Source organism: Phoca vitulina, unplaced genomic scaffold (assembly GCF_004348235.1).
Source record: "Phoca vitulina isolate PV1807 unplaced genomic scaffold, GSC_HSeal_1.0 scaffold37, whole genome shotgun sequence".
Lineage (NCBI taxonomy): Eukaryota > Metazoa > Chordata > Mammalia > Carnivora > Phocidae > Phoca > Phoca vitulina.
The window spans coordinates 11,022,026-11,048,783 of record NW_022589740.1 but is presented as its reverse complement, the minus strand read 5'-3'; the positions used below and the strand labels follow the sequence as shown (position 1 = coordinate 11,048,783).

At 43.4% G+C, this 26,758-nt stretch overlaps 1 protein-coding gene and 1 pseudogene across 8 annotated transcripts in view; both read left to right on the top strand.

Moving 5' to 3' along the window:
• The window catches only part of TRPM3 (transient receptor potential cation channel subfamily M member 3), a 919,507-nt gene that overhangs the window by 750,830 nt on the left and 141,919 nt on the right, over window positions 1-26,758 (top strand). For all 8 annotated transcript variants that reach the window (XM_032427586.1, XM_032427585.1, XM_032427583.1 and 5 more), the window contains one exon: window positions 764-887. In XM_032427586.1, coding sequence (XP_032283477.1) covers window positions 764-887 — 124 coding nt within the window. The remainder of the gene's footprint in view (window positions 1-763; window positions 888-26,758) is intronic.
• Window positions 9,821-13,164, top strand: LOC116646698 (annotated as a pseudogene).

Here is a 26,758-nt window from a genome sequence, read left to right as displayed (position 1 = left end):
TCCCCTGATGGCTAATAAAGATAACCCAGTTCTCACCAGGTCATTTAGTGAGGGCGGAGTTAAAAGTTAGCTGGTTCGGCTTCGAGAGGCAACAGGGCAGTGGTTGGGTATCATGTACCTCCCTTGCTTTCCCTCATTCTTCTATAGCACAAAAGCTCTCTCTTACTGAAATAGTCCATATTAGACCTCCTGTCAATCAGACTCTTTTTGGCTGTAACACAGCCAATGCTTGACATAAATGATGACCTGAATCATAGGTCAGATAAGTTACCACCTACAGGAAATGGTCTTAGAAGAAACATAAGTCCCATTGCTCCTCATTGGTGCTCAAATTACTGAGATGGAAGCTTTTCCCCCACAATTAGAGATGAAGTTGAAATTTAAATCTTCATATAAGTAATGCAGTAAATTTTTACCAAGATGCTAATGAGTAAGGCTTTCTTTGATAACGGCATTTGAGGAACAGGGTATTAGACACATGCCATATAAAAGAAAAAAAGAGAAAAAGAAAAAAAAGAACGAAATTCATCTTCTGACTACTCTTTTAGGTTCTGAGACATTAAAATGGATTTATTTTTAAGTGCACTTTTTTTTTTTTTAATTATCGCAGTTGAAATAACCGTGGCCAGAAAAATACAGGAAGAAATAACTCCTGTTTAAAATCAATCCCCACAGTGCTTTCCTGTGTTCTAGAATATTTCTCAGGAACATGTACTGAAGAGGAGCTGGGTTGACCTGTGGTTGACATTGTTTCTAATTGCAGACTTATCAATGAATCTCTGAGAGACCAGCTGCTGGTGACCATCCAGAAGACTTTCACATACACTCGGACCCAAGCCCAGCATCTGTTCATCATCCTCATGGAGTGCATGAAGAAGAAGGAATTGGTATGTAAATAATGTTTCCCATGAGTGGCAGAGTCCCCTCCATATTCCCTTTGTCCATCGAAACATTTTCTTGAATCACACACCAACTGTTCTTTATTCCAGCCAAGCTCGCAACGTTCCTCAGTTTCCATTGGCTCCTGTAGCCTCCTCCCCTCAGTAGCTAAGACACTACTTTTTCTGCCCAGATTTAATGAAGTGTGTGCAGCCGGGCCTCAGCACCCTCTTGAAGCTCACCCCAATGCTTCCGATTGCCTCCACCAAATGAGTTGAGGAGAGAAAATAGGTTTCTTCCTGGAAAATACTTCCCTTCAGGGCTTCCCTTTGCTTGGGAGTAGGGAATCACTGATGGGCTTATTGTCACATATCTTAGTGACACAGGACTGCTATGCTCACATGCTAATCCATGCAGGTAGAAAAGGGAGGGACGTGCCCACGGAATGCTGGAAACTTCTGTAGCTTCTGAAGTGTCCTCCAATAACTACTGAAATATTTCTTACATCTGGTGCAAGTGTCTTGCAAATGTGGCATCATCACAGAGACCTTCTGTTAGAGTGAACAGAAATAACATGAGTTAACATTTAACGAGTACTTGCCATGTGCCAGGCAGCATGCTAAATCTTTACATGTATTAACTGCTGCCATCTTTACAAACGTCCCAAGGAGAGAGGTAGGATCATTATCCTCACCTGACAGACGAGGAGATGCAAACGGACTTGATTAGTAAATGAGGAGGCAGGACTCAACACCGCGGTATTTCATCGCTGTGGGAAATGCTCTTATCAGATATTGTCTCACTGAACCCCCTCTGAGCGGATTCCCTGCCCACCTCAGCAAGCAGAGACTATCCTCAGAGGTCACTTGAGCCTGCCTACTGACAGGGGAAGTTAAAAGAGCAGCTTAAACCTGAGCAGAAGCCTCACTCAGGCTTTGAACCACCTCAAGTCTGCGTGGGCATCCTGGAATGATTATCTTTGGGGACTCCGGGGGGGCGGGGCACTTCTCCTTCAGAGGGCTGCCAGGACCAGACCCTGAAAGGTTCAACCACAAGGAGGCAGATAGGGTAGGGAGGGGCTGGAGTGAGTCGCTCTCAGCCAGTTCCCCGACCAGACCCTCAGCTCCTCCAGGCGTGGTCTGGAGCCCTCTTGCTCATGATGGTGTCCCTGTGCCCAGGACTGTGGCAGGCTCACTGAGACTCCCAGGAGGGAGGGGAGCAGGGGAAGGAGGCAGTTTCTGAGTTTGAGAAACTGAACATTTAGGAAAACAGGACTTGATTCCAGTAAGCAAGACCCATGTCCAGAAAGCATCCGCATGACCTCTGTGAGAACCTTCAGCCCCTTCCAGGTTTGGTGTGAAAGTTTCCATCTCTAATCCTTGAGTGTCCATAGACCCAGGTAGTCTGGCCACCTTGTATATATAGAGAACCCAGGGCACAGATGGGGTTCACAGCCACGACTGCTGGTACCCGCAAGGAGATTCAGTTCAAACACTTCCTCCAGCTCCAAAGAGGTGCATGAACCCCGGAGCCTGCTGCATGTAGGACGGATTTCCTGCTGACCGCGTGCTAACAGTTTCCCCAATGCCAACCATGAAAACTTACCAGAACTACCCATTTCAGCAGTCCTGTAAATTTCCTAGAAAGTCTAGAGACTCATTTGCCACCTTCCATTTCCATGCTGACGTCTCCTCCCATCTGCTGTCCTCTCTCAGCTGCTGGTCCCCACAGGGGCCACCTTGCCGCCCCCTGTCAGTCACACCTGGGAATCATGGCTGCATCCAGAACGTACGCTGCTCCCAAATCCAAGACTTTAAAATCCACACACACATCCCTGCAAACACAGCTGCCCTCCCTCCTCCACTCACCACCATCACTTCATTCATCTCAAACTTGAACACCAAGCTTCTCCATAATTTGCTCGTCGGAGTTCAAACTCCATGGAGGCAGAGTGTAGCTGAGTGTAGTTTTCTCTGCCCTGTGCCTCACAGAGAGTCCAGACTGTTTCCCCTCTTTGCTTGCCTGGGTCCTCTCACTTACCCGCCCCTCTGCTCGTGGGCCTGGTGCTTCTCCATACCCTCCCAAAGTGGAGTCGTCTGGCTCTTACTCAGATAGGCCTCCAGAGACATCAGTCGCTTCTCCTGCTCCCTACAATTGCTATAAACCTTGGTAGTCTCCTGGTGGCCTCTTGGGGGCCTTTGCAGTACATGTCACAGTCTTTATGGTATGGCCACACGAGCGTCCTGCTTCCTTTCCTACAGCTAGCTCTCCTGTGTGGTAGTGATTCTAAAGTGTAGAAGCAAACTTTGCAACTAGACTATTAAGGACGCTTATCTGGTCCATCAATTCAGGATGTATGGGGGGAGGGGAGAAATAAACTGATTTGTCCTTAAACCTCATCAATCAAGAAGCTTCCAGGGATGCCACAGGGACACAGAGAAGAGGCAGCTTGGGGAGAATTAGAGGGGACCTGGGATCGAGCTGTATTTGGAAGATGATGGACACATAGCCTGAGAGGCGAAACTGAAGGAGTAGCTCCCTGTTCTGTCCTAGCAGCCGAAGCGGGAGCATCTCGGTATCGTCACGTTCTCACTGGAGGAGGGCACCTTGAGGCAAAGATCGGCCAAGGGCATAGAGCATGTGCTAATGGAACAAATGGAAGCAATGATATTAGCTCAGCGGGCTTGCTCGTTCCTCTTCTTCCTCCCCACTCTATAAACAGACACTTATCAAAGATCGATCCTTGGCTCTTTCCCCTTTCATTCACTATTCGAATTTCAGGTCTCATTTTGAGACAACTCCCAAGTGCACAAATATCCAGCTTTGTCTCCCTCCAGGCTCCTGAGTTTCCAGACTTCACGCTGTCACCCACACCCTCCTCGTCTTCCTTGTCTAGACTATTGCTGTCCCCCAGTAATTTGGTCTCCCCTAATCCAGTACCCTCCAGCAATCTGTTCTATACGCCGAGGGGTTGGCAAACGTTCAGGTTTTGTGTGCTGCAGAATGTCTCTGTCACATAGTTTCTATGTTTATGTGCTTATTTGTTTTTAAACAATGCTTCAAAATCTCAAAGCCATTCCCTACTTACTGGCCATCGAAAAACAGCCCATGGGCCAAATGTGGCCACAAGCTGTGGTTTCCTGGCCCCTGCTGCTCAGTAATGCCAGCTACTTCCTACCAAAGCACAGAACCAATGGCATCGCTCTCTGCATGGAAGGTGTAACGCGTTGCTTCTATTTCCGGTCTTAAATTCCACCACTTTTTTATGGACCTTTCATGCTAACTAAACCAGTCTTCTTGCAGTTATTTTTTTATTGCCTGCTTCCCTGCATTTGTTCAAACCTAGAGCTCTCTCATTCGCCATAACCAATTGCCAACACATACGTGCCCACGAATGCACACGTGTGCACGCACGCGTTCACACCCACACACACCCACACACACCCCTAGAATACACTGCACTCCTTTATCTGCAACTGTCTTGTGGTGCTCATCATTTATACCTTAAGTCATTTACGTATATCTCTGGCTTCTCATGTAAGCTCCTGAGAGCGGAATCTGTGTCTAATTCATTATTCTGTTTTCCCTGCACTCACTCATCCCTTATCCCTCAGTAGCACAGCATATACGTAGCAAACACTCGATAAATCTTTATTTAATAGACGAGCAAATGAATGAATTCAGAGGAATATACATTAGAGGAGAGATACGTATTTAATATCCATTAAATTGCCTTAAAATCTCCACTAATGCAGTGTTACATCTCCTTAGGGAGTCATAGATTTGGTTTATGGACTCAGGTTTGATTCAGGACCATCTGCTTCAGTTATGGGCAGTATGCTCATGTGGTGGTTAGCAAGCTCTAGAAGCAGACAAACCGGGATCCCAATTCTGGCTTCATCATTCAAGTGACTTAACTCCATGAAGCCCCAGGACCATCCGCTTTAAGGGGAGTGCTAATAATACCCATGTGTTCTAGAATTGGCCATACTTCCTCCTCTTGGTACAGATTATACTTTGATCCTTTTTTTTTTTTTTTTTTTTAAGAAACACAATGAGGGGCGCCTGGGTGGCTCAGTCAGTAAAGCCTTCGGCTTAGGTCATGATCTCAGGGTCTTGGGATCGAGCCCCACATCGGGCTCCCTGCTCAGCAGGAAGCCTGCTTCTCCCCCTTCTGCTCCCCATGCTTGTGCTTTCTCTCTCTGTCAAATAAATAATAAAAAAATCTTTTTAAAAAAATGTTAAAGGAACACAATGAGACAAATATCACAATAGACCAAAAGATCAAGATTGGCCCGAGGGTCTCACATGCCCTCCATCCATACCCTGCTGAGGACGAGGCTGAGCAGTATCCAGATGTCACTCACACGGCTTCCTTTTCTTGTTTGACAGTCCCAGGCTCCAGAACTGGTGAATCTCCCAGAGATACTAGGGAGGGCAACAGAGGAGTGTTGTCTGTGCCCTACCGATGAGACTCTGGAGGCCCAAGACTGCTACCTTCAGTGCAGGGACATGTGTTTCCTTATGAGGACATAGTTAACGTGTATGTTCATATTCCATCACAATCTCTGCCACATTTGGGAAACTGAGGGGCAACTTTCTACCCATCTTTTCACAGATTCATAAAAACCAAGCAAACATGACTTCTAAACAAAGAGGTTTCTTCTCTTTTTGCCAACAGGCCTATTATATCCAGGGAAGGACCACAAAGTCCAAGATGTTCCTTGCTTGGAAAATTTGATGCTTGTCAGACTCTTAATACCATGGGCCGGTGGCTGAGTGTTACTTGGCAGGTTAGGGTCTCAGCATCGTGTAAGAAATGTTCTTGAAGACCCCAGTTACTCTATGGCCCTGAGTTACTGAGAGAATTCAGCATTCTAGCATGGGTAAAGAATGTTGGCATGGTGTGTGGCTTCTAGGAAGCACTGGATGACTTCTCATTCTAATTACATTTATTCTATGAGTAACTACAGAGACTAACTCGAGTGTAAGCACAGATGTCTACTCTTGCCCTTGTGTTTTCGTAGTCCTCGCTAAAATTGTCAGTGAGGCACAATTTGACCTCAGAGACTTGTCATCCCACCTTTACATTCCAGCTCCCCTCTTTGCTCATCTTAATGGACAGAGAGTACAGACAAGAGGAAACACAGACGTAACCTCCCAATGTCTTCCCTGTTGAACACCAATGCCCAAACAAGCACAGTAGACTCCTAAGGTCATGAGGGAAGAACACTCTTCGAGCTGCAAAGGAAAAGGCTTTTTAGGCCAAATGGCTGAAAGTCATAGAGTCATGTATCCAGTTTAAAAAACAGTTCTCTCCAACACAATGTTTGGAGAGAAATAGAAATGCTCTTTGAGATAGATGCTGAATTGTACCTAACTCCTTTTAAATTCATCTAAATGTCATCTTAACATAATTTAAATCTAAATATTTTAAATGAGATCATGGGAAAAAGATGCAGAAGAAGTACTGCTCCCTTAAAAATGTTCTCCATATTGTGTTCTCAACACACAGTGGGGTGCAGGTTGATTTTTGAAAGTTCTGAAACTCTTTTAGATGATTAGAATATCACTTCCTAGGAATAAGGATGATGCAGGTTTTGGAATCCATTTGCTTGGCTTCAAATCCCAGATTTGCTCTTTAATGCATGGCATTCCACAGACTATTTAATCTCTAGATGCCTTTGTTTTTTCCTCCAGATAATAATAATTGCATTTATGAGATTAATTATAAGAGTTGAATAAGTTAATGGATGCAGATAACATAATAAACACTCAATAGATACTTTCATTGTAACAATGATGCCGACAGTGGTGATGATGTCTATATAGTGCTTCATATTTAACAAAGATCATCTTCATGTCATCTTATTTGATATGACAATGAACCTTGCTAAGGTCACTATTAGTATCTCCACGTTATAGAGGGAAACCAAAACTCAGGGACTTATGTGACAGGCCCAGAGTCATGCAGCTAGTTAGTAGCAACTTTAGAACTTGAACCAAGAGCATCTTTCTGCAAGGACTGAGCACTTCCCACCATATGTCAACATATTCTAAATACCAGGTATGACCATGTTAAAAATGACTTCGAAGTAGGAACCCATTTTCTCTCTCATTTCTGGAGTAATCTGAACAAATATTTATTAGACTTCAAGATTCCTGGAACAAAAAGAATACACCGTTGGTTGGTATTTCTGGAATGCCCTTTATGCCCCTATGTAGCAGCCATCATATGCCTACAAGGAAAATGTAAGCACAATGACCAGGCCACTTGATACTTCGGCATCAAGGGCAAACTGAAATTATTCTTGTCCAGGATAGTATTTTAATCAGACTAACTAGAAGCCCCCCATTTGGAGATTGACTCACTCTACGTTCTTCCCGGAAAATATTCACTGAAATAAAAAAGAAATTTGAAGGAAATGTCATTTACACAATTCCTTGCCAGGACAGCTAATAATGATGCTAACATCTTTCATCTTATATAATGTAGAAGAACACCTTATAATAGACAAAGTTCTGTTGCATCCCTGTGTCATTTGAACTGCACAACAATGGGGTGAGAATTATATCTATTTTTCAGCTAACCAGAAAAATGAAACAAAATGGAGGAGTCCACAGAAGTGTACAGAAAATGCCCACTTGACTTCCATTCTCACTATCAAGGTCTCAGACTCTCTCAGAACCAACAGAAATGCCCCTGACCTTTCCCAGCCATAGTCACCAAACATTATCAGTGGATTCGAGGCAATGGAAGAACACAGAAAGTACTCTTTTCCTGAGAAAAATAAAACAGTACAGTAAATAAAATATAAATATACAAGAAATAAACATATTATTGCATTCCCTTTAAGAGATGACTTACTAAAGAATTTACCTAACAATTGGCTTGAGTGTCAATTCTAACATAGCCTTTCTAAACTGAGTTTCAGAGACTTCACATATTACCTCCAGTATGTATTCCCACTCTGCCTCCTAGGCCAGGGTCTCACTGTGTTTGCCTTGACCAATGGGTTCTGCTTGGCCACACCACCAGCCCCTCCGTTCCAGCTGACACTTGACTGTGGAATGACACGTCTTAAAGAGCAACTCTCCTAACACAACCTCCCCCCCAATCAGAAACCCCCACTGTCCTTAGCAGTATTTGCCAAAGTGAGGAATACTGATTGCATATGAGATTATTTCAGGAGGAAGGCAAATCAATATTTTTAAGAGGCATGTATTAATTTGCATATAGATTACAAATAATGACAACAAAACACAAAACCTTGAATAGTAAGTCTAAATAAACACAAATTGTAAAGGGGACTCAAGTTGAAGAAAACAATCTGATTGTAGTGTTGGTATATAGAAATGGCGAAATAGTGAGGACTGTACCAGAAAGACTATTAGGTTGGAACATACTGGCCTTCAGAATTAAGTTTCATCTCCTTAATGTAGCTTTCAAGGCCCTTTCTGGTCTGGATCTGGTCTACCTTTCCAGCCACAACTACTGGTACCACTACTTTTATACTCCAATCTAACCAAATCTAATTTTCCTTGAGGAGAAACACCATGCCTTATACATCTTTCTGTATTTTGTACAAGCTCTTGAATCCTCTTTTCAAATGTTAAATGCACTAGTTTCTAGAAGCACTGGGATGGATTCTCCACCCCTACCCTACAGCCGATTCTCAAATAGGAATATTACTATCCACAAAAAGGAATACATGGACTAGTGTTTTCCCTGAATTCAATAGAGTAAGAGTTCTTAGCCTCATGTCTAAGAAAAGCAATAAGTCTCCATTAAGTTCTGTGAATCCCCTGAAAATATATGCAAAATTTTGTACATATAAGCATATTATGGGAAGAATGCATCCAATTCTCAGATTCCCCCAGGATGAATCACTCCAGAGAGTTAAGAACCACTGTAGTAGATGCCTTTTCATGGCAACAACTAAGTTTGGATCACAGGAGCCATAAACACTGCCTTACATTCCTTCTAGTCCCTCAGAGATACCCCATCTGGATGAACTTTTAACCTCTGAGCACTGTTGAAATGTGTGCACCTCCATATTTCTCATTAACAGTTTTTGTAGATGTAATCTCTTCCATGATAAACAGTCAATCATGCATTTCAGGAAGCCAGCAGCTTGTAAATGGGCTGTGATCCAAAGATCTATTTACAGCCCAGAACCCACTGTCTCATAAAGTCATGTAAATAATACAGCAAACTACTGGTTTGCTATGATGAAACTGAGAACAGGAAACCAAGAAGTGTAGTTGCAAAGAAAAAGATTGTCATCCCCTTCTCTGGGACAGGATTGACCCTCAACAAAATTGTTAATGTATTAACATTTTAGAACCTGTTCCCTCTTTCTCTGCAACATTGCTCCCAGAGCCCACCCCACCCCCTGCCCCCAACAAAGCCTCTTTGGACACCCGAATAGAATTTCCCCATCTCATTCCTCTAGCATTGCCCATCTCCCAACTGGCACAATGCCATGATCTTACTGCAGATGAGCTTACCTGGGAATCTGGAGGCCAGTATTATTGAATTCATATTCATGGATGTGGGACTGAGAGCCCTTTGGTCTCTGTAACCGACTTAAGCTTCTGACGGAGGATGCATATGGAGCCGAAGGAATTTTTTTTTTTTAAGATTTTATTTATTTATTTGAAAGAGAGAGTGAGAGAGAGCAAGAGCAGGGGGCGAGGCAGAGGGAGAAGCAGACTCCCCACTGAGAAGGGAGCCCAACACGGGGCTCAATCCCCAGGACCCTGGGATCATGACCTGAGCCAAAGGCAGGTCTGACCAACTGAGCCACCCAGGCACCCTGGAACCAAAGGAATTATTGATTAGGGGACTCTAAGGCAGTATAACAAGTGAAGGGGGAAATACGGGGCGGGGGGGGGGGCGGTCGGAAGGGCTGAGCTATCACATAGATTGTCCAGTCTTATTTGGAAATCTCATGTCACCTCTCATATTCACATCTTTTCCAAGCTCTGCTTCTTCCAACATCTCCTTCATGGCCAAATGCAAGGAGAAAAAGCATAACAGACGCTGGCTTACCCTTTCTCTGTTTTAAATTTATCTGAGTTCTCTAGCCATTCCTAGTAACACTTCATTTGACCAAAGACTGTAGAACTACAGTTTGAAAACTACAGCTCCAAAGGACACAGGTGGTTCCCAATGTATTTCCTTCCATCGCTTCAATCCCACAGAATGTACTCAAACCTGTATGTTTTGTTGTGGTTTGGACCCACGGTGTTTGCAGGAGGGCCAAGGGGAAATTAAATGGGAAGGAGCTAGAGAGGCCATTGACGAGCGCAGGTTATTTGTAAACCAGGTGTCCAAGAGCCAGATACTCTCTGCTCTCTCTTCCGTGCTAATCAATGTGTATACAGTACCTCCTGTCATTTGAACTCATTCACGCACATTTCCATCTATATTAGTGTTTATGCTTCTTCTTATTAGGTATGATGCCCAGGCAATGAATACATTCATCAAATCCCAAGGTTTCAGCCCTGGGGCCATTAGCCTGATGCTGATCATGTGTCGCCCAATAGACCATTCTCCCAATTTATTTTCTGCCTTCACCAAATCTAAACCTTGACCAGAGAAAATTATCCTAATCGGGGAGGACAAACATACACTGCATAAAAATGATCACTGCCACTATCATCTCTATCATTTATCTTTGATTTTTATCGGCTTTACTTAGTTATTTTCTCCCTCAAAGAGAATTTAAATGTCCTGCCTGCCAATCCCTTCTTTCTTGTAAATCGGATTTGCTTTTTTTTCTCTTTCTCATCTGGCCTTTTTCTCTCTTGCGCTTTCTTTATTCTCCTGCCCACTTCCACGGTTTGTGATCAGCTGCGGCCAGAGCTCAGGCTCCCTCTGGAGCTGGTCTGTCTTCTTCATTTCCATAATGACGTGACTCACACTTCCCTACCCCCATCCTTGTGGACCATGGCATTGGCCTCTGGTGGCCACACCATGGTAGTCTCCTCCTTCTTCTCCTGCTCCTCCTCCTCCCTCTTTTTAATTCATAGAAACATAGACACATAACCCACAGAAACATAGAGGTTCGGGGTGTTAAGAAACCACACAACAGCGCTTTCAACATGGGCCACGTGTTAGAATCACCTGCGGAGCTTTAAAAACAACAGGCACCTGGATCCCACCCCTGGAGGCTCGTGTCATTGGGCTGGGATGTGGCCTGAATGTGAAAGATGTGGACAGTTCTCCAGGTGGGACTTTCTCATAGAAGGAAATTCTTGCTTCTGTACCATTACCACTTACACATCCTATTTCCTTCTGTGCCTTTGAGCCTAGGGAAGTTCTGGTATAATTTGTCACAAGGAGATGGGCTTAAGTTTTCTGGAAAACAAATTAAGGTTTCACTTATATGAAACTCCTCATTTTCCAAAGATGCTACCAAATGAAGTGTCATGATATATTAAGAACAGGCCTGGTGGGGGGCTGGAACAGAGAAAAAAGCATAATTAGGTGAAATTGGCCACAACCAACTTGATTTTAAATTCAGATCTTCCTCAACTCACAGCGGGGTTATGTCCTGATAAACCCATCATAAGACGAAAATATTGTTAAGTCGAAAATGCATTTAATACAGCTAACCTACTGAACATCATAGCTTAGTGGAGCCCACCATAACACGTGCTTAGAACATGGTAGCCTACAGTTAGACAAAGTCATCGAATGCAAAGCCTATTTTATAGTAAAGTGTTGGATATCTCATGTAATTTCTGGAATACCGTACTGAACGTGAAAAACAGAATGTCTGTATGGATACAGAATGGTTGTCAGTGTATCGGTTGTTGACACTCATGACTGCGGGGTTGACCAGGAGCTGCGGCTGCCCCTGCCCAGCATCACAAGAAAGTGTCCTAACACATATCGCTAGCCTGGAATGATCCAAATTCAAAATTTGAAGCCCGGTTTCTACTGAATGCAAATCACTTTCACACCAGAGTCAAACCGAAAAATTGTAAATTGAACCATCATAAGTTGGGAACCATCTGTGCTGTGATCACATTCTTCTCCAAGCACTTGGCCATGACTTCTGACAAGCGGTCAGAAGGACTGTGGGGGCTTCACTACCATCCTGAGGGCTCTGCACGTGCCCGCAATGAGACAGTCAATGATCAATGACAGAAAGGAAGGAACAGAGGAGGGACAGAAGAGAAGAGAAGGAAAGGCAGGAAGTAGAAGAGGAGGAGTAAATTAATCCCTAGTTTACCAGTTGCTTTGTAATTTTATCTTCCCCACAACATTAAGAGACAGAGAATATCCTCCCCGCTTTTACTGACTTGAGATCACTCAGCTAGTAAGTGGTGTGATCGGGCCTCCTCCTACCCTCCCGCCCACTGCCCACCATCCATTCAAAGACAACTGCCCTGCTTCTTCTCAAGAAAACACCAAGTGTCAGATGGCACCGAGGTTGTGGGTGGGCCTGGGGGTCCCAGGGGTGATGGAATGGGAGACCACAGTGGCTTCTCTGTAGGCCAAAGACAAGGAATGGATGCCTGTCACCAAGCTGAGCCTCCTGGTCAAGGACATGAAGATCAAGTCCCTGGAGGAGATCTGTTTCTTCTCCCTGCCCATCAAGGAATCTGAGATCATTGACTTTTCCTGGGGGCATCCCTCAAGGATAAGGTTTTGAAGACTATGCTGGTGCAAAAGCAGACCCGTGCTGGCCAGTGGACCAGGTTCAAGGTATCTGTTGCCATCGGAGATGACTATGGACACGGTGGTCTGGGTGTTAAGTGATCCAAAGAGGTCGCCACTGCCATCCGTGGGGCCATGATTCCAGACAAGCTTTCCATCTACCAGTGTGGCGAGGCTACTTGGGGAACAAGATTGACAAGCCCCACACTGTCCCATGCAAGGTGACCAGCCGCTGTGGTTCTGTGCTGGGGCGCCTCACCCCTGACCCCAGGGGCACTGGCCTTGCCTCAGCCCCTGTGCCCGAGAAGCTACTGACGGGGGTCGGTAGAGACGACTGACCCCTCTCAGCCAGGGACCGCACTGCCACCCTGGGCTACTTCACCGAGGCCACTTCTGACGCCATTCCCAAGACTTACAGCTAGCTCACCCCGACTCTGGAAACAGACTGCATTCACCATCCGATAGTCTCCCTATCAGATTTGCTGACCATCTTATAACGACCCACACACCAGAGTCTCCGTGCAGAGGACCCAGGCTCCCGCTGTGGCCACCACATACTTTATACAAGAAAAATAAAGTCAATTAAAGCCTACAAAAAAAAAAAAAAAAAAAAACCAGAAAAACGAAGATAACCACCCTACATCTGGTGTGAATGAAATAAAGTTCCCTTGCTGCTTCCCACCAACCTCGTTCCGGGGGGAGGATGGGCAGTTTCTGCCCAGAGGAGAGGGAGCTTGCCCCTCTCAGCCTCAGGTGGAGGCAGGCTGACTTGGGGCCCAAGAAATAAAGCTGGAGTTTTCCTGGCAGCATGCTAACCCCCACAGGGCCCTGGGGCAGGGGAGAAACACAACTTCCTCCAGGAGATTCCAGCCAGCCCCAGAGTGTGAGTCCTTTCATCTCCCCCCGTGGAGAGAGCCAGACGACTTGTGCCATGGAGCCAGTGGTTCTCGTGGAGAACAACAGAACATTCACAAAAGCACACCATTCTGTCATCTAACAACACTAACAATCAAATGCCAATGATTCGAATAGAAGCAGACCACCTGACTTCAACAAAGGAGCATCATTTTGTTTCCAAACCCATAGAGGACAGACTCGTAACCAAAGGAGAAATCTTCATTATTACAAAGTGGCATTTGGGGGGGGGGGGCAGGGGGAAATAGTAGACCCTCAAGAGAAGTTTTCCCTGGGAATGACTGCCAATACTTAACACGTGTGTCTCTTTCCTTACTCTGGCCCTGGTCTCTCATCTCAGCAACTTTGGGTTTCTTTGGTCTCGGACGTTGGCTTGTACCCTTCCTTCTGCCTGAAACTCTTTCCCTCCAGTCTTCACATGGCTGGCTCTTGCCATTTTTCATTCTCAGCTTGAACCTCCCCTCCTCCAGGAAGCCTTCCCTGACCACCCTATATAAAGCTGTTCCCCCATTCACACTACTGTTTGTTTTGTGATGGTACTTGGTGCACTTCTCTCATTTATTCATATTTGCATGTGTTTTTGTCTATCTGCACTTTTAACCTCTAGGAAGACATGTTCTTGTCCAGCATGTCACACGTCTCTAGATACAAAGCAGATGCTTGATTTAAATATCTGCCGAATAAATTGATAAATAAAGCAAGCCCAGGTCTACCATATCTGATGCTGTATTTTCTCCCCCTGCCCTTTTTTTTTTCAACTACTATTTAGGGAGGACTCTATTCCAGACCCTATGCTAGGCACTTTGCACATATATTTCATTTAAAACTCAAAATAACACTATGTGATAGGTGTTATTTCTCCAATTTCACAGATTAAGAAACTAAGGCTTGAGAAATTAAGTTTCTTGCCTAAGCCAATATCATAACTGAAACAGCCAGGATTCAAGCACAGATGTGTCTAATTCCAAAGCTTTTGCTTTTCTCACTCTATGACACTTTCTCTGTGGAAAAAAAAAAAAAGACAGTATCAGGGAGGATGAGTAACTTTCCAAAGACTTGGACAACAATGCTTCTCATTTATCTTTCTTCCTCTCCTTGTATGCGTTCATTCTTTCTACCCATGTTCCCATTTCACATTGCCAAAAACATGCACATTCCCTGGCAGGAAACACAGTAGTCATTCCTGCCAGAGAGAGCGCTTTCTGGAAACAGTGAAGTCAGGAAGTCACTTTGAACAGCAAGTTCCTTTTCCATGGCTCTCTGGAAATCTCCTCTCTTAATACCTATATTTCCAGCGCCTCAAGGCACATCCTCAATCCTTGCACCTACAGAGAGATGCCCCTGCAATGGTGGAATACTCTGGAATAGGACACAGTGCCCAGATAACACACCCACTGGCATCCCAAACTCAGGACTCACGAGAGCCAACTTGCAGGTTCCATTATGGACCAAAACGGGGGCAGGACGATGAAGGAGAGGACCCCATCCTGACACCAGTAGAGCCCAAGATTGTCAGGACCTGTCATTGGCCCTTGTGTGGCATTAAATGCCAATGTTCCAGCTCTGCCTAAGACAAAATGTTTCTCGACAACCTGATTTCTAACCAGACCTCCACCATCTGCCATCCATGAGCCGTAATCTCTGTCTTCCTCTCTCATTGGTCCTCCAAAGTTCTCCATCCCCACTGCAGCTCTTTTAGCTCCTTGTGTGGGGTGATGTTGTCGCTCTGCCAGCCTAGCAGTACTTGGTAGCTTTCTCAGCCCCAGTAGGGGAAGCCAGAGAGCTCAGAGAGGAGAATTTTCCAACCTCCTTACAACACGCGGGCAAACTCCCAGATGCCCTGTGGGCATGGGCACACAAAGGGGCGGGAAGCAGAGCAGATGCCAGGCACAGCACACGTGGTACACAAATCATCATGGGCATATGCAGAAAGCTCACTGCGGGAAAATCCAGGCAGGAAATGCATCTTTTTTTTTTAAAGCCAAACCATCACACATGCCAATAAATGATGAGCATGGAACAGAAGTCCAGAATGTATTCAGGAAATGCTCATGGTGTCCACAGGGTGGGCTTCAGGTGGGAACACTCATTCACATTCCATTTAGGGTCCCCTTCTAAATCACCCAGAGCAAGCTAGAGTCTCTGTGTTACCTGCAATACTCTTCTGTTCAACAAACTATGTTTGCAGTTTTTCATTCATTTCTTGAGTGCCTGCCACGTGCCCAGAAGTATTCACGGGGCTGGGGTTAGAGCAGTACCGATCCTCAAACAGCCTACATGCCAGTGGAGGAGAGAGAGTAAAGAAACAACAAATACATGGAACAGAGGAGGGAATGGCCTTGTGCTCATATATCAAGTACCACCAGGATTAAAGATCAGCCACCAGATTTAGCAAGATGGATTTCGCTGGTGACCTTGAGGAGTGTGGTTTCAGTGGTGGTATAGAAGAAAATCCCAAATGCAGTGCATTCAAGAAAGAATGACACTTGTGAGAAGTAGAAACGAGTGAGAATAAAAAATGTTTTTGAGGAATCTTGCAATTTAAAAAAAATGAGGAGACCGGAGGAGGACAGGTATCACAATAACTCTCGTCCATAAAAAATTCCATGACCTTAAATATTTACCCTCTTCAGTATTGGAAGATGCACGCAGGACAGAGATTTTGGTAATTATCTTCATTCTCTTCTAAACCTGAGAGAAATGGCATTGAAATTCTTTTGGCCTGGGGACCACTGAGAAATCAAAGAGATTCAAATAATAATGTTTAAAAGCTGCCATTTATTGGGTGCTTATGAGATACTAGGAAATTATACATATTCCCTCCCCCCTTCTCTCTCTCTCTCCCCCTCTCTCTATCTCCCCTTCTCTCTCTCTCTCCCTCTCTCGTTTAAATCAAAAACCACCTTAACAACTAGGTATTATTGTCATCTTTCCTCTTTAAAGCTGAGAGAGTTTAAATGATTTGTCCAAGTGACAGGTAGGGTTAAGTAACAGCCTCAAGATTTGAATCCAGACTTGTTTGAATAAACGTCTTGAGTACTTTCCACCTCTCTTGGCTAATGTAAGAAGGACTGGCTTTTAACTCTCCAGCCTAAAAATCTCACCTTCCAATGACTTGATTAGATGGAATACACAATCTAAATGACCTCTGGGTCCCAGCCAGCACTGCCTCTCTTGGGTCCCGTCATTCATTTACAAGGTCAGAATCTTCTTCCATACTTGAGGTTAATTTCACAGCTCTCAGGGAACAATCATCTTGAACCTGAGTATGAACGTAGCTTTGATCCAGTTCATTTTTTCCATTGTAAAAGCAATGCGTGCTGATTAAAAATATGTTTATTATCAATTTAGAGACTACCACAAAATAAAAGGAGGAAAAATATTGCCCACAGCCCCACAAGCACAATGACTTTTGTTAAATTTCCTTCTAAGGTGTTTTTTTTTCCTATATGTGAGTTTTTAGATTTGTTTTACACACCGTCGTAATCATGTATATATTTGTACAACGAGATTTTTCATTTAGCATTAAAACACTTGCATTGTTTCATGTAACTCATAAACATACATTTTTGAGGTAAAATCTTTCATTATTTGATAGTGGGATTCCCCCACTAAAAACATTAGGTTGAGTTTTAAACTCAGGGAAAGACATGGATCATGTACCTAAGCCCTGCTACCCATACTTTTAGAAAATAGCAGGTATCTGGTTATAAGGATACCAGAGTTAGTGCTACCAATCCTCCCCTCTCCGCCATGATTCTCAAACCCGCTTTCTGTAAGGTGTCTGCCTGGACAAGAATTAACTTTGTGGTCATCCTATTATCAATATTATGAATTAGCAGTGTTATGAACTCTACTGAAACACTTTAAAACACTCTGGATTTAGTAGCAGGCCAATCCTACGTCACCTTAACAAAACCTTCCTCACCATTAAGATTGCACATGAATGCTGTTTATGAGCACCTACTGAAAAATGCACAATATTCCAGCATTTGAACAAAGGATGATTGTTAAATATGATAATGCAGAAATGGCCCTTACTACTGGACCCTTTTCACTCGGGAAGTTTATATAATTAATTTTAATTCATGTAACGTCCAAACATTTTGTTGGGCGATTTGCCGAGTTAGAGAGTGTCATGGATTTTTAGACATGGCGGGATTTGACCTTAGTCAAAGCCTCCTAGAGAACCTTTGTCCCCTGCATATGCAGTCCGTGTGAAGGAGCCACAGGACAAGAAGAAATCGTGTGACAAAAAGAAATATGAAGACCCAGGCTGGACTTGACATCACTGATAAATGCAATCTTTCACTGATGTATTCCTACCAGTCTTACCTTGATTGAATTTGCATTCTCCATGAATGTGGCTCTAATGTTGGCCCCGGAGAAAGTCCCATTGTAAGTCTCCTGTTTGCTGAGTATAAGACAACCAGCAAGGTTACCTCCATACCAGGTAGTGACCAACGAAACAATGACCTATTATTGAATAGTCATGGTTTGGTGTTATTCTTCACGTGCAGCAAAGGCTATGTCAGGGACGGTGGTAGAAACCAACTAGAACCACCAAAGAGAATCCCTCTTGACGCCTCCTCTCACGTAGGCTCTATTTCTCTTTTTGTCTTTCTTTTCCCTTTGAATTGTTTTGCAAGCAGTGTTACCAATAAATCTACACCTGATCAGAAGTGGTTCGTTTTGTAAAACTCCCCTGAAATTGAACGACTGATGAATAGTATTTTTTTCTTTTCTGGACAGTTCTCTAAAACAAACAAACGAAAACACCCATATATTCTTAACTGCTTCGTCTCTCACCATTATTTTTTTTTAATACTTTTTCTATGCATTTGGAAGCAAAAAATATAGCCCTCAAGTTGGGTGGAGGCAAAATACTGGGAAACGTAAGGAAAAAATACCGTTTTTAGGAGAGGCCATACTCAGCTAGCTCAAAGCCTAATTTTAAGGAGTTTACAGCCCCCAGGACTAGCGTTTATTCTGCATAGGAGGACACTTGAGAAAGAGAGCAACTGCTTGGGGAATGAAGGATTTACAGTAGCAGTTGTTGGAACAACTGGCCCTCAGCCTATCCAAACATTCTCCTGAATTTATAACATAAAATTGCCGTGTCAGAATGAACCTCCAGGGAGCTACAACAACCAATTGACAAGCTGTTCTGCTCTCCGTGAAGGCTGAGTGGGGTGTCTCTCCTTCTGGATTCCCAAAGCATTCAAAGTTAAGCCAACTAGTTAAGCCCCCAGGGGGAATTACCTGGGGCTGATCATTTCATCATTCTGGCATTATTAAAAAAAAAAAAAAAAAGCGTAGAGACAGAATAGTTATTTTTATGCTTCTATTTGCTACAATGGCCCACTCATCTAGGATATGGGTCACTCCCTAGGAAGTTAAAGGACACCACAGCAAGAGAAAGAAACTTTAGGGACAATCAAGATTAAATCTACCCATTCAAGGTACCGATGAGGAAATCAGGGCTTTAAATGACAGTAATAGCAGCAGCATTTACTGAATACTTACATTTTCCAGGTGGCTTGGTTTTTTGTGCCCATCTATTCAAGCTAGTTCAGTTTCTCCAAGAATATGTCATGGTCTTTTCTGGCTGTGTTATACATATTAATTCACTTTTCTCACAACAACCTATGAAGGCAATCTTTTTATTTAAATTCCATTTAATTAACATATAGTCTATTATTCATTTCAGAGGTAGAATTTAGTGATTCATAGTGTTGTCGGTATCATCATTTGTAAAACAGATGACATGCTCAAGGCCACAGAGCCCATTAAGTGGCCCAAAATATTATATGGTTATCTTTTATTATATTATCTATAACATGTTATGTTATGATAAAATAGAGTCATAACAAAATTATGGTATATAATAATAAGTATTCTTTTTAAAATTTTTTTAAAGATTTTATTTATTTATTTGACAGAGAGAGACACAGTGAGAGAGGGAACACAAACAGGGGGAGTGGGAGAGGGAGAAGCAGGCTTCCCGCTGAGCAGGGAGCCGGATGCGGGGCTCGATCCCAGGATCCTGGGATCATGACCGGAGCCGAAGGCAGACACGTAACGACTGAACCACCCAGGTACCCCAATAATAAGTATTCTATATTGAAACTTATAAAAATTCATTTCTCTAAAATGTTCTATGCATCAAATATTTCAGTCAAGAGTGTTGCAATCCCTCCATCATGCGTTGGTGAGGCCAATCAGGAAAAAATAATATGCCATATCCCACGTAATAAAGGTCCTCTGATTTCACTAAATATTGAATTGAAACACCAACCCTGCAACTGGAGAAGGTGTTCAGAAAATATCTACTAAATCAAATCTGAATGTCACTCTTAGAACAAGTGAACACAGTGGATCATATGGGTCCAGAAACCATAGTTTGAGTACTAAAATCTAGACTAAATGGCCTTGGATGTGAGCTACCATCTGGGTGGAATATTTGAAATAGGAACGATTCTGGAAAATTCCATGTGTGTAGTTAGTGTATGTGTTTTATGTGTCTATATAATGTGTGTATTAGATGTGTGTCAGTGTAAAACGTGGAATGCCATTTTTTTAACTTCTTGGGATTGACATCTAGTCAAATATTTGTAAAAGGTAAAAACCCGATCATTTAAAAACTGTAGGTAAAACCCAACTAAAATTTGAGCTGGAGTGAAAGCAGGCGCATCCAAAATTCTTTCAAAGTCAGCATAAGTAAGTTATGAGTGATAAAGATGAAGTCTTCCCCCTGGATTCCATCCCAGTTCCAGAAATACCTCCTTTCCTCTTGCATATCAGAAAGTCTAGGATCCTTCAGTATGAAAAGGTACATGTAGAATGCTTGTTTCAGAAAGCTGCTAAAATATCCTTTTGCTTTAAGGGACTTTCGAGTTCCTTCCCCCAGCCTTTGCCACATTGGCCTGGGTGGTTCTGTCATTGTGGAGTGTGTTCAACGAAGTAGTGCTTGGAAGCAGTCAAAACCTTGAGTTGACTGGACCTCTAACAGCAGCTGTCCTACTTGAAATTACAAGCTGGACTCTTTGAAATGAAACTTGTCATACCCAGCAAAGCTGTTGACTGCCTGTCACATCTGGGAATTCTTGGAGAAATTGAACTAGCCTGACAGACAGACTCAAAACACCCAGCAACCTGGAAAATGTTCACGAGCCTCCTCCTTTCTTTGCAGTACCAGGGATGCTGGTGGCTGTGGGCTGTCTTCCTTGTTCGTTCCTAGTGACATGGTGGTCATGCATTAGGTGCCTTTTTTTTCCTTTTTTTTTTTTTATATAGGCTCCATGCCCAGGGTGGAGCCAAACCCAGGGCTTGAACTCATGACCTTGAGATCAAATCCTGAGCTGAGATCAAGAGTTGGATGCTTAACCGACTGATCCTAGGTGGCCTTTTTTAAAAGTTGGTGAGTGATACTTGATAAGATAGTGTCTTGAGTAAGTAAAGGATTTGTCACTCACATGATATTTCTTTTGAAAAAAAAATCTTCCTATTGCCTGATTTATTTTAGGGACAGCCTGTCTCACTTCTATCAGGTCTTAGGCTCATGGAGTTATGGTGTCCATGAACTTGGCCTTACCTACCCTTTCAGATTGACAGTATAATTATGAAGAGACACAGTAGTGTCATGCTCTCAAACAGACTCTACTACCTAATAAAAACTAGGTTTTTCTTTTCTAGATGATAAATAAATATAAAACCTGGTTTCCTTTCAAGGAATTAGAATTGTCCATTTTACCCCATGGTAAATTTATAATTTTATAATTTTTCCCCATGGCTAAATTTAGCTTCACTAAGCTGTTAATATATCCTATTGTTTCTTGTTTTGTACCACAATGGCCAGAAAAAATATATATATCTCTCTTAGGTACATTCTTCTTATCTTGTGAAAACTATATTCTTTTAACTAATAACATTGCAGTTTTTAAGGTTCTAAACTTGGGACTGAGCTTTACCTAATCTATATCGTTCCTATTCCATAGAAATAAATATCTCTGTAGAATCACAGTATCGTTAAGCTTTAGTAAAGTGTTGATTGAGTTGTATGTACTCAATTATCCAAAACATGAGATAAAGAGCAAGTGATCCCAAAGGCAGGCACAGTACATAAATATAAACAGATGTAGATAATAGAGATATATTCCTAGGCATATGTAGGTATGCGTGAATATATCATATGTAATATCTGTGTGTGTATTTCTAACACATATCAACTAGTAGCCTCTAAGTAGGTCACCGTGGAGGTGACTATGCCCTGGTTAATTTAAAGATTTTAAAGAGTTAAGATTTAAAGATTCCTAGTTAATATTTTCACTAAAGGCTCCCAGTAAATATGTGTATATATGTATACATTAATTATTGATAATTAGTTATTACTTATATTATTAATATATTTATATAGAATACAATATATTAAATATGATTAATATGTGTGTATGCACATATTAGCTAGGAGCCTTTAAATTTATATGTGTGTATATTGTACAGTGCCTTAATATTTTTGGAAGGAAGGGAAGAAGGAAGGGAGAGAAGGAATGAAGAGGGAAAGAGAGGAGGAGGCTGAAAATATAACCAAAAGAAATGCAGGGTTTGTATGAGAGAGGGACTCAGCATTTCACTGTTCCTTGAATGTTCCCATGCGTCTATGCATACATAACTTTCAAGCTATGTGATGTTTCGTTGCAATGGGCTGATAAGGAAGAGGTTAAAAAAGCAGAGAAGCATCTCTCACCGACATCCAGAAGTGAATAGCAGAGCGGCAGACTCAAAGACAGGTGCTGGACAGAAAATAATTACATTCTACTTTGCACCACTGTCACCTCAATTAAATGCAGGAGCTTTATAATTGCTAGCTAAAAATATGCACCTTTTCATGCCATCCTCCTGTGCCTATTTTTGGGAATTTGACTTTCTTCAGCAGCTTGCTTTATTCCATGCTAGTTCTCCTGCTGGGCATCTAGGGAATTTTCTATTCAAAAAAGCAACGTCCAAAGGAGCTGCTGATCAGTGATAGATAGAATCTGTTTGGATGATCTAACCAATCAACAGGTGCTCTTGCCAAAACAGTAGAGAGGAAGTTCAAGGCTGGGTGGTAACCGTGTCTCTTTCTTTGTAATCACGTTCTTCTTACCCTCTCCTCTGAGTTGGTGGTTTTCCAGGAAATAGGAGATGAATTCTGACCTTTAGAGAGCACTAGGGAGACGGGCCAACTGCCATGATTATTTCTTTCTGCTGGGCTTTTCTTTTCCTTCCAGCCCACTGAGTAGATGACTGCATGGCACCCAACAAGGGGAAATGAGGCTCCTGTGACAGGGCAGCTGGTCAGGGGGCCTGAGAGCCATCAGGCCTCCTATGGCACCTGCAGGGCTCTGCTGCCCCACCCCTTCTTCCAGCAGATCTTTACTTGCATGCAAGCAGTGGCCATGGGCATCAACGATGGAACACGACCTGTGCCCTCAGTGTGGCTGCCATTCCTGCTTCTGTCCCTCCATAGAAGCCTGGAAATTCTAATGAGCCATCCGGCAGAATGAGTGGGGAGGTCTTCAACCGGGTCGTGTCTGAGAGCACGGCCTGGGAATGCCAACTCTGTGACTTTCAATTAGCCTCAGGTATCTCTCCTGGAACACAGGAATGATGACACTGAGGGTCTGCGGGAAGAACCCACGAGAGTCACACGTACAGAACGCTTAGAGACGCACCTGCACAGCCTAGTGGCTGTTATTACCAGGAAGGGCTCACTTCCGTTCCCACCTTAGGCAGAGGTGCTGATTTCACTTAGCAGCTGCTCCCCTTAAGAGTCTAGAGATGTTCAATATCCTTCCTCCCTAAGCAGGGAGTAGCCGGAGGAGCTGAAATAAAATTAATTAGAAAATTTGCCTGCTAAAAAAAAAAAAAACATGACAATACCTAATTTATCGAAAGATCTCTTATACAGAAATGTCAACTACTGTGAACCAGGAAATAAGAAATGAAAAAAAAAAAAAGACTTATCTGAATGTCAGCATTGAGATCAGACAATCTGTGCATGAAATCCCACATGGTCATAGGCACTAAATGCCGTAGAAATCACCACGCTCCTGCTCCAGCTTAGCCTGGTCGTCCTGCCCTTTGCAGCCAGAAAGTGGGGAGGCATAATGAATGAGCACTGTCAGAAGGTTAGTCAGACCGAGTGTCCAGAATCTATAAACAGCAGATACAGGGTCTCTAAACGTGAGAAGCTGGGCCATTTAGATAGGGCCAAATGGCCCTACCTCTCTTGTCAACGAGAACACCACTAAATCATGCCAGAAGAAAAAAAAAAGTGAATTTTCATTGTATTTAATGTTGTCTAAGAAGACAAATGTGTCCATTTCGTTGTAGAAAATTCCACCCAGGAGAATTAACATGTTTTCACTTGGCAGTAAGGGATAATCCATACTTAACTAGAAAATTCTCTTCTGTGGAACACTTCATTCTTTTATGTCTTTAAATAGGATAGACATCATTGTGTAACTGGACAATCGGTGTAACACGGGTGTGTGGAAAAAATACTGGTATTTGACTGACATGGTAATTACAAAGTCAAACATTTTTCTGAGGGTTCTTTGTGGGAAGGGCAATGCTGGTTAAAATGTACATTCTGCCATCCAAGAGAAACACACTCAAGCTGGTACCGAGTTGCCTTCTGGGACAATGGTTGGCATATTTAATATGGCCCTAGTCACATGACTCATAAAAACCACTGCGTGTGTGTGTGTGCGCGCGCACACGTGTGTGCACATATCTTCCTATTGCCATGATAGGCAAGCGGGTATGTATAAAACCTCCCTCCAATTTTGCAGAGCAAAAGAGAGCAATTTGATGAGAGATTCTGTTTTCTTAGTCTTGGGGTTCTCCACATACACACACATGGCTCTGGGGCAATAATACCCTTAAAAGCTATTGACAGCCTCTAAGGTCTGCCAAATTCAGAAGCTCTCTTCAGAACCTCCCCAGGGCTGTGGTGTAGCTGTAGAGAGAGGCACTTTAACAAAGAGGTCATTCTTTTTGCTCACCAGCGCAGAGGTCTGGACTGCATGTGGGCAGCAGAGACTCTAATACTTTGGGTTTCAATGCAGGGCAGAGCGCTGTCCGAGTCACCCCCTGCCTGGCGGGGTCAGCCCTGGGCCTCCGCTCAGCTTTTGAGTCAAAAAGGATAGAAATGATGGATAAACTCCTCACCTTCCCCCAAATCATCCTGGTTTCTGTCTCTGTTAAGAGCAGCCCCATGCTGTCAGCACCAAGGCTGAAAATCTAAGTCATCTTTGCTTCCTCCCTGATTCTTGACCCCTGAAGGTCAGCCCATCTTGGGATTCTCCTTGATGCCCCTCGTGCGTGCCTCCTCCCCATCATACAGCCACCTACTAATCCAGGCCCTTGTTATCCATCTCAAGCCTGCTGCAACAGCTCTGAAGCTGGGCCCCAACTCCAATCCCCACCCCGAGATTAATTTGTGCCTGATAGCATTTGACTTCAGCAAGATGGCTTAGAGAGGCTAGGGGTACAGCCTTTAGAGCTGCACAGACCTGAGATCCAATCTTGACAGTCATGTTCCAGCTAAGTGCTCCGAGTAATCAGTTTAATCTCTGAGCCTCATAGGATTGATGTGAGGATTAACAAGGTAACAGGTATAAGGTGCTTGGCACCAGGCCTCGTGTGTACTGAATTCTGTCCAAATTCCTTAGGGCCTGAAGATCATTCATAGCTTGGCCTCAACCTTCCCTTCTAGGCTTGCTTCATGAGTCACGTTCCCTTCACCCAGGGCTCCAGCCAAACTGAATATTTGTATGTAATGTTTTAATGTTAACTTTTATCTTATTTTCTCTTACCATTTTCTTCTTCCTGCTCCTCCCACCACCACACTTCCCTACTGAAATTCAAACTACCCCACGATGTTCAGACCAAATCCTGGCCTCCTCCTTGAAGTCTTCTTGGGTCACACCAGCCAGAAATGACCTTTCTCCTTCGTCTTTATATCCTGAGCCTAGTTAGGATTTTCTCATGGTGTTCATCACAGCATCCTGATTTTGAGCATCTTTGAATCTCTATTTCTTCCCCAAATGTTTTCCCATTGGACATATGTGCATATGACCTGGAACATATGATAAGAAACAGTAAACCAACTCTTAGGGAGACAGGGAGGAAAGAATTGTTCTACTTGGGACAAAAGTTATCCTTCCTAAACAGTCATGATCTGAGAAGTCAATAGTACTAACATCTTGGCCTGCATTTTTGGGGGGGGCAGGGGGTGGCCAGATACCCCTTTGGCCTCAATTTATTATGCTAAGAATTTGACCCTGGGATAGTTAACAGCTATGGCTTGTGCAATGAGCAACAAGGTGAATGAAATCAACTGTAAAATGGAAGGATACAGGGCTGCGTGTCCATATTGGCCCAAGGAGAAGAGATTACTTGGGTTTGGAGGCAAACAATGGAGCTGATAAACTGAATTGTGCTTTCCTCGAATCAACCCCATCGGAGTTTGAAAGAATAGAAAACTCTTCAAAACGAGGTTCACTGTAGGTTGGTAGAATATGACAGTAGATGGGCCCTGGACTCATACTCCCTTTTGCCATCGAACAAATGTCATGTCCTGCCATTGTCGGGCCAGAAAATGCAGGGGAGGCCTTGCATTCTCCCGCCAGCTTTATTTTTAATTTGCCAGGCTGGTTTAAGGGGAAAACCTACCGGAGCTGCTTTTTGTTTCCCTTTGTATTTTCATTCTTGTCATATAACAAAGGAGGCTCTTGCTTCTTATTCTTCTCGAGCATCCATAGAAAAAAGCTGTGGAGAGAGCACACATTGAAATCAAGACCTGCAGAAAGGAAGAGAGAAAAAAGGCAGCGTCCCCAGGCGGGACACTGTGTACATAAACAAGGGATTTTCTCTGCCCCTGGGACCGTCAGCCAAGCACACAGGAACCAGGAGAGGAGAGCAGCCCTGGGCTGGCATGCAAACTTAAACGAGAGGAGGGTCTAGAGAAGGTCTGACTCTCAGTAGATGATCTTTGTGATTTTCTCTCTTAACTACCATTGTTTAAGACAAGAATCATTATACCTTCTTGTATCTCCACTTGCAGATGCTTTCGAATACATTCATTCAAACAAACACATAAAATTCAGGATTATCTTGGGTCAGACACGTACTCCAGGACACCCCAACATTGGCCCAACATGTCCTTCCAACAGGGGTCCTTCCATCATGTGGTTTGTGTACTCAACCACAAAGCCACTCAGAAGGTTTTCTTCCTTTACCCTC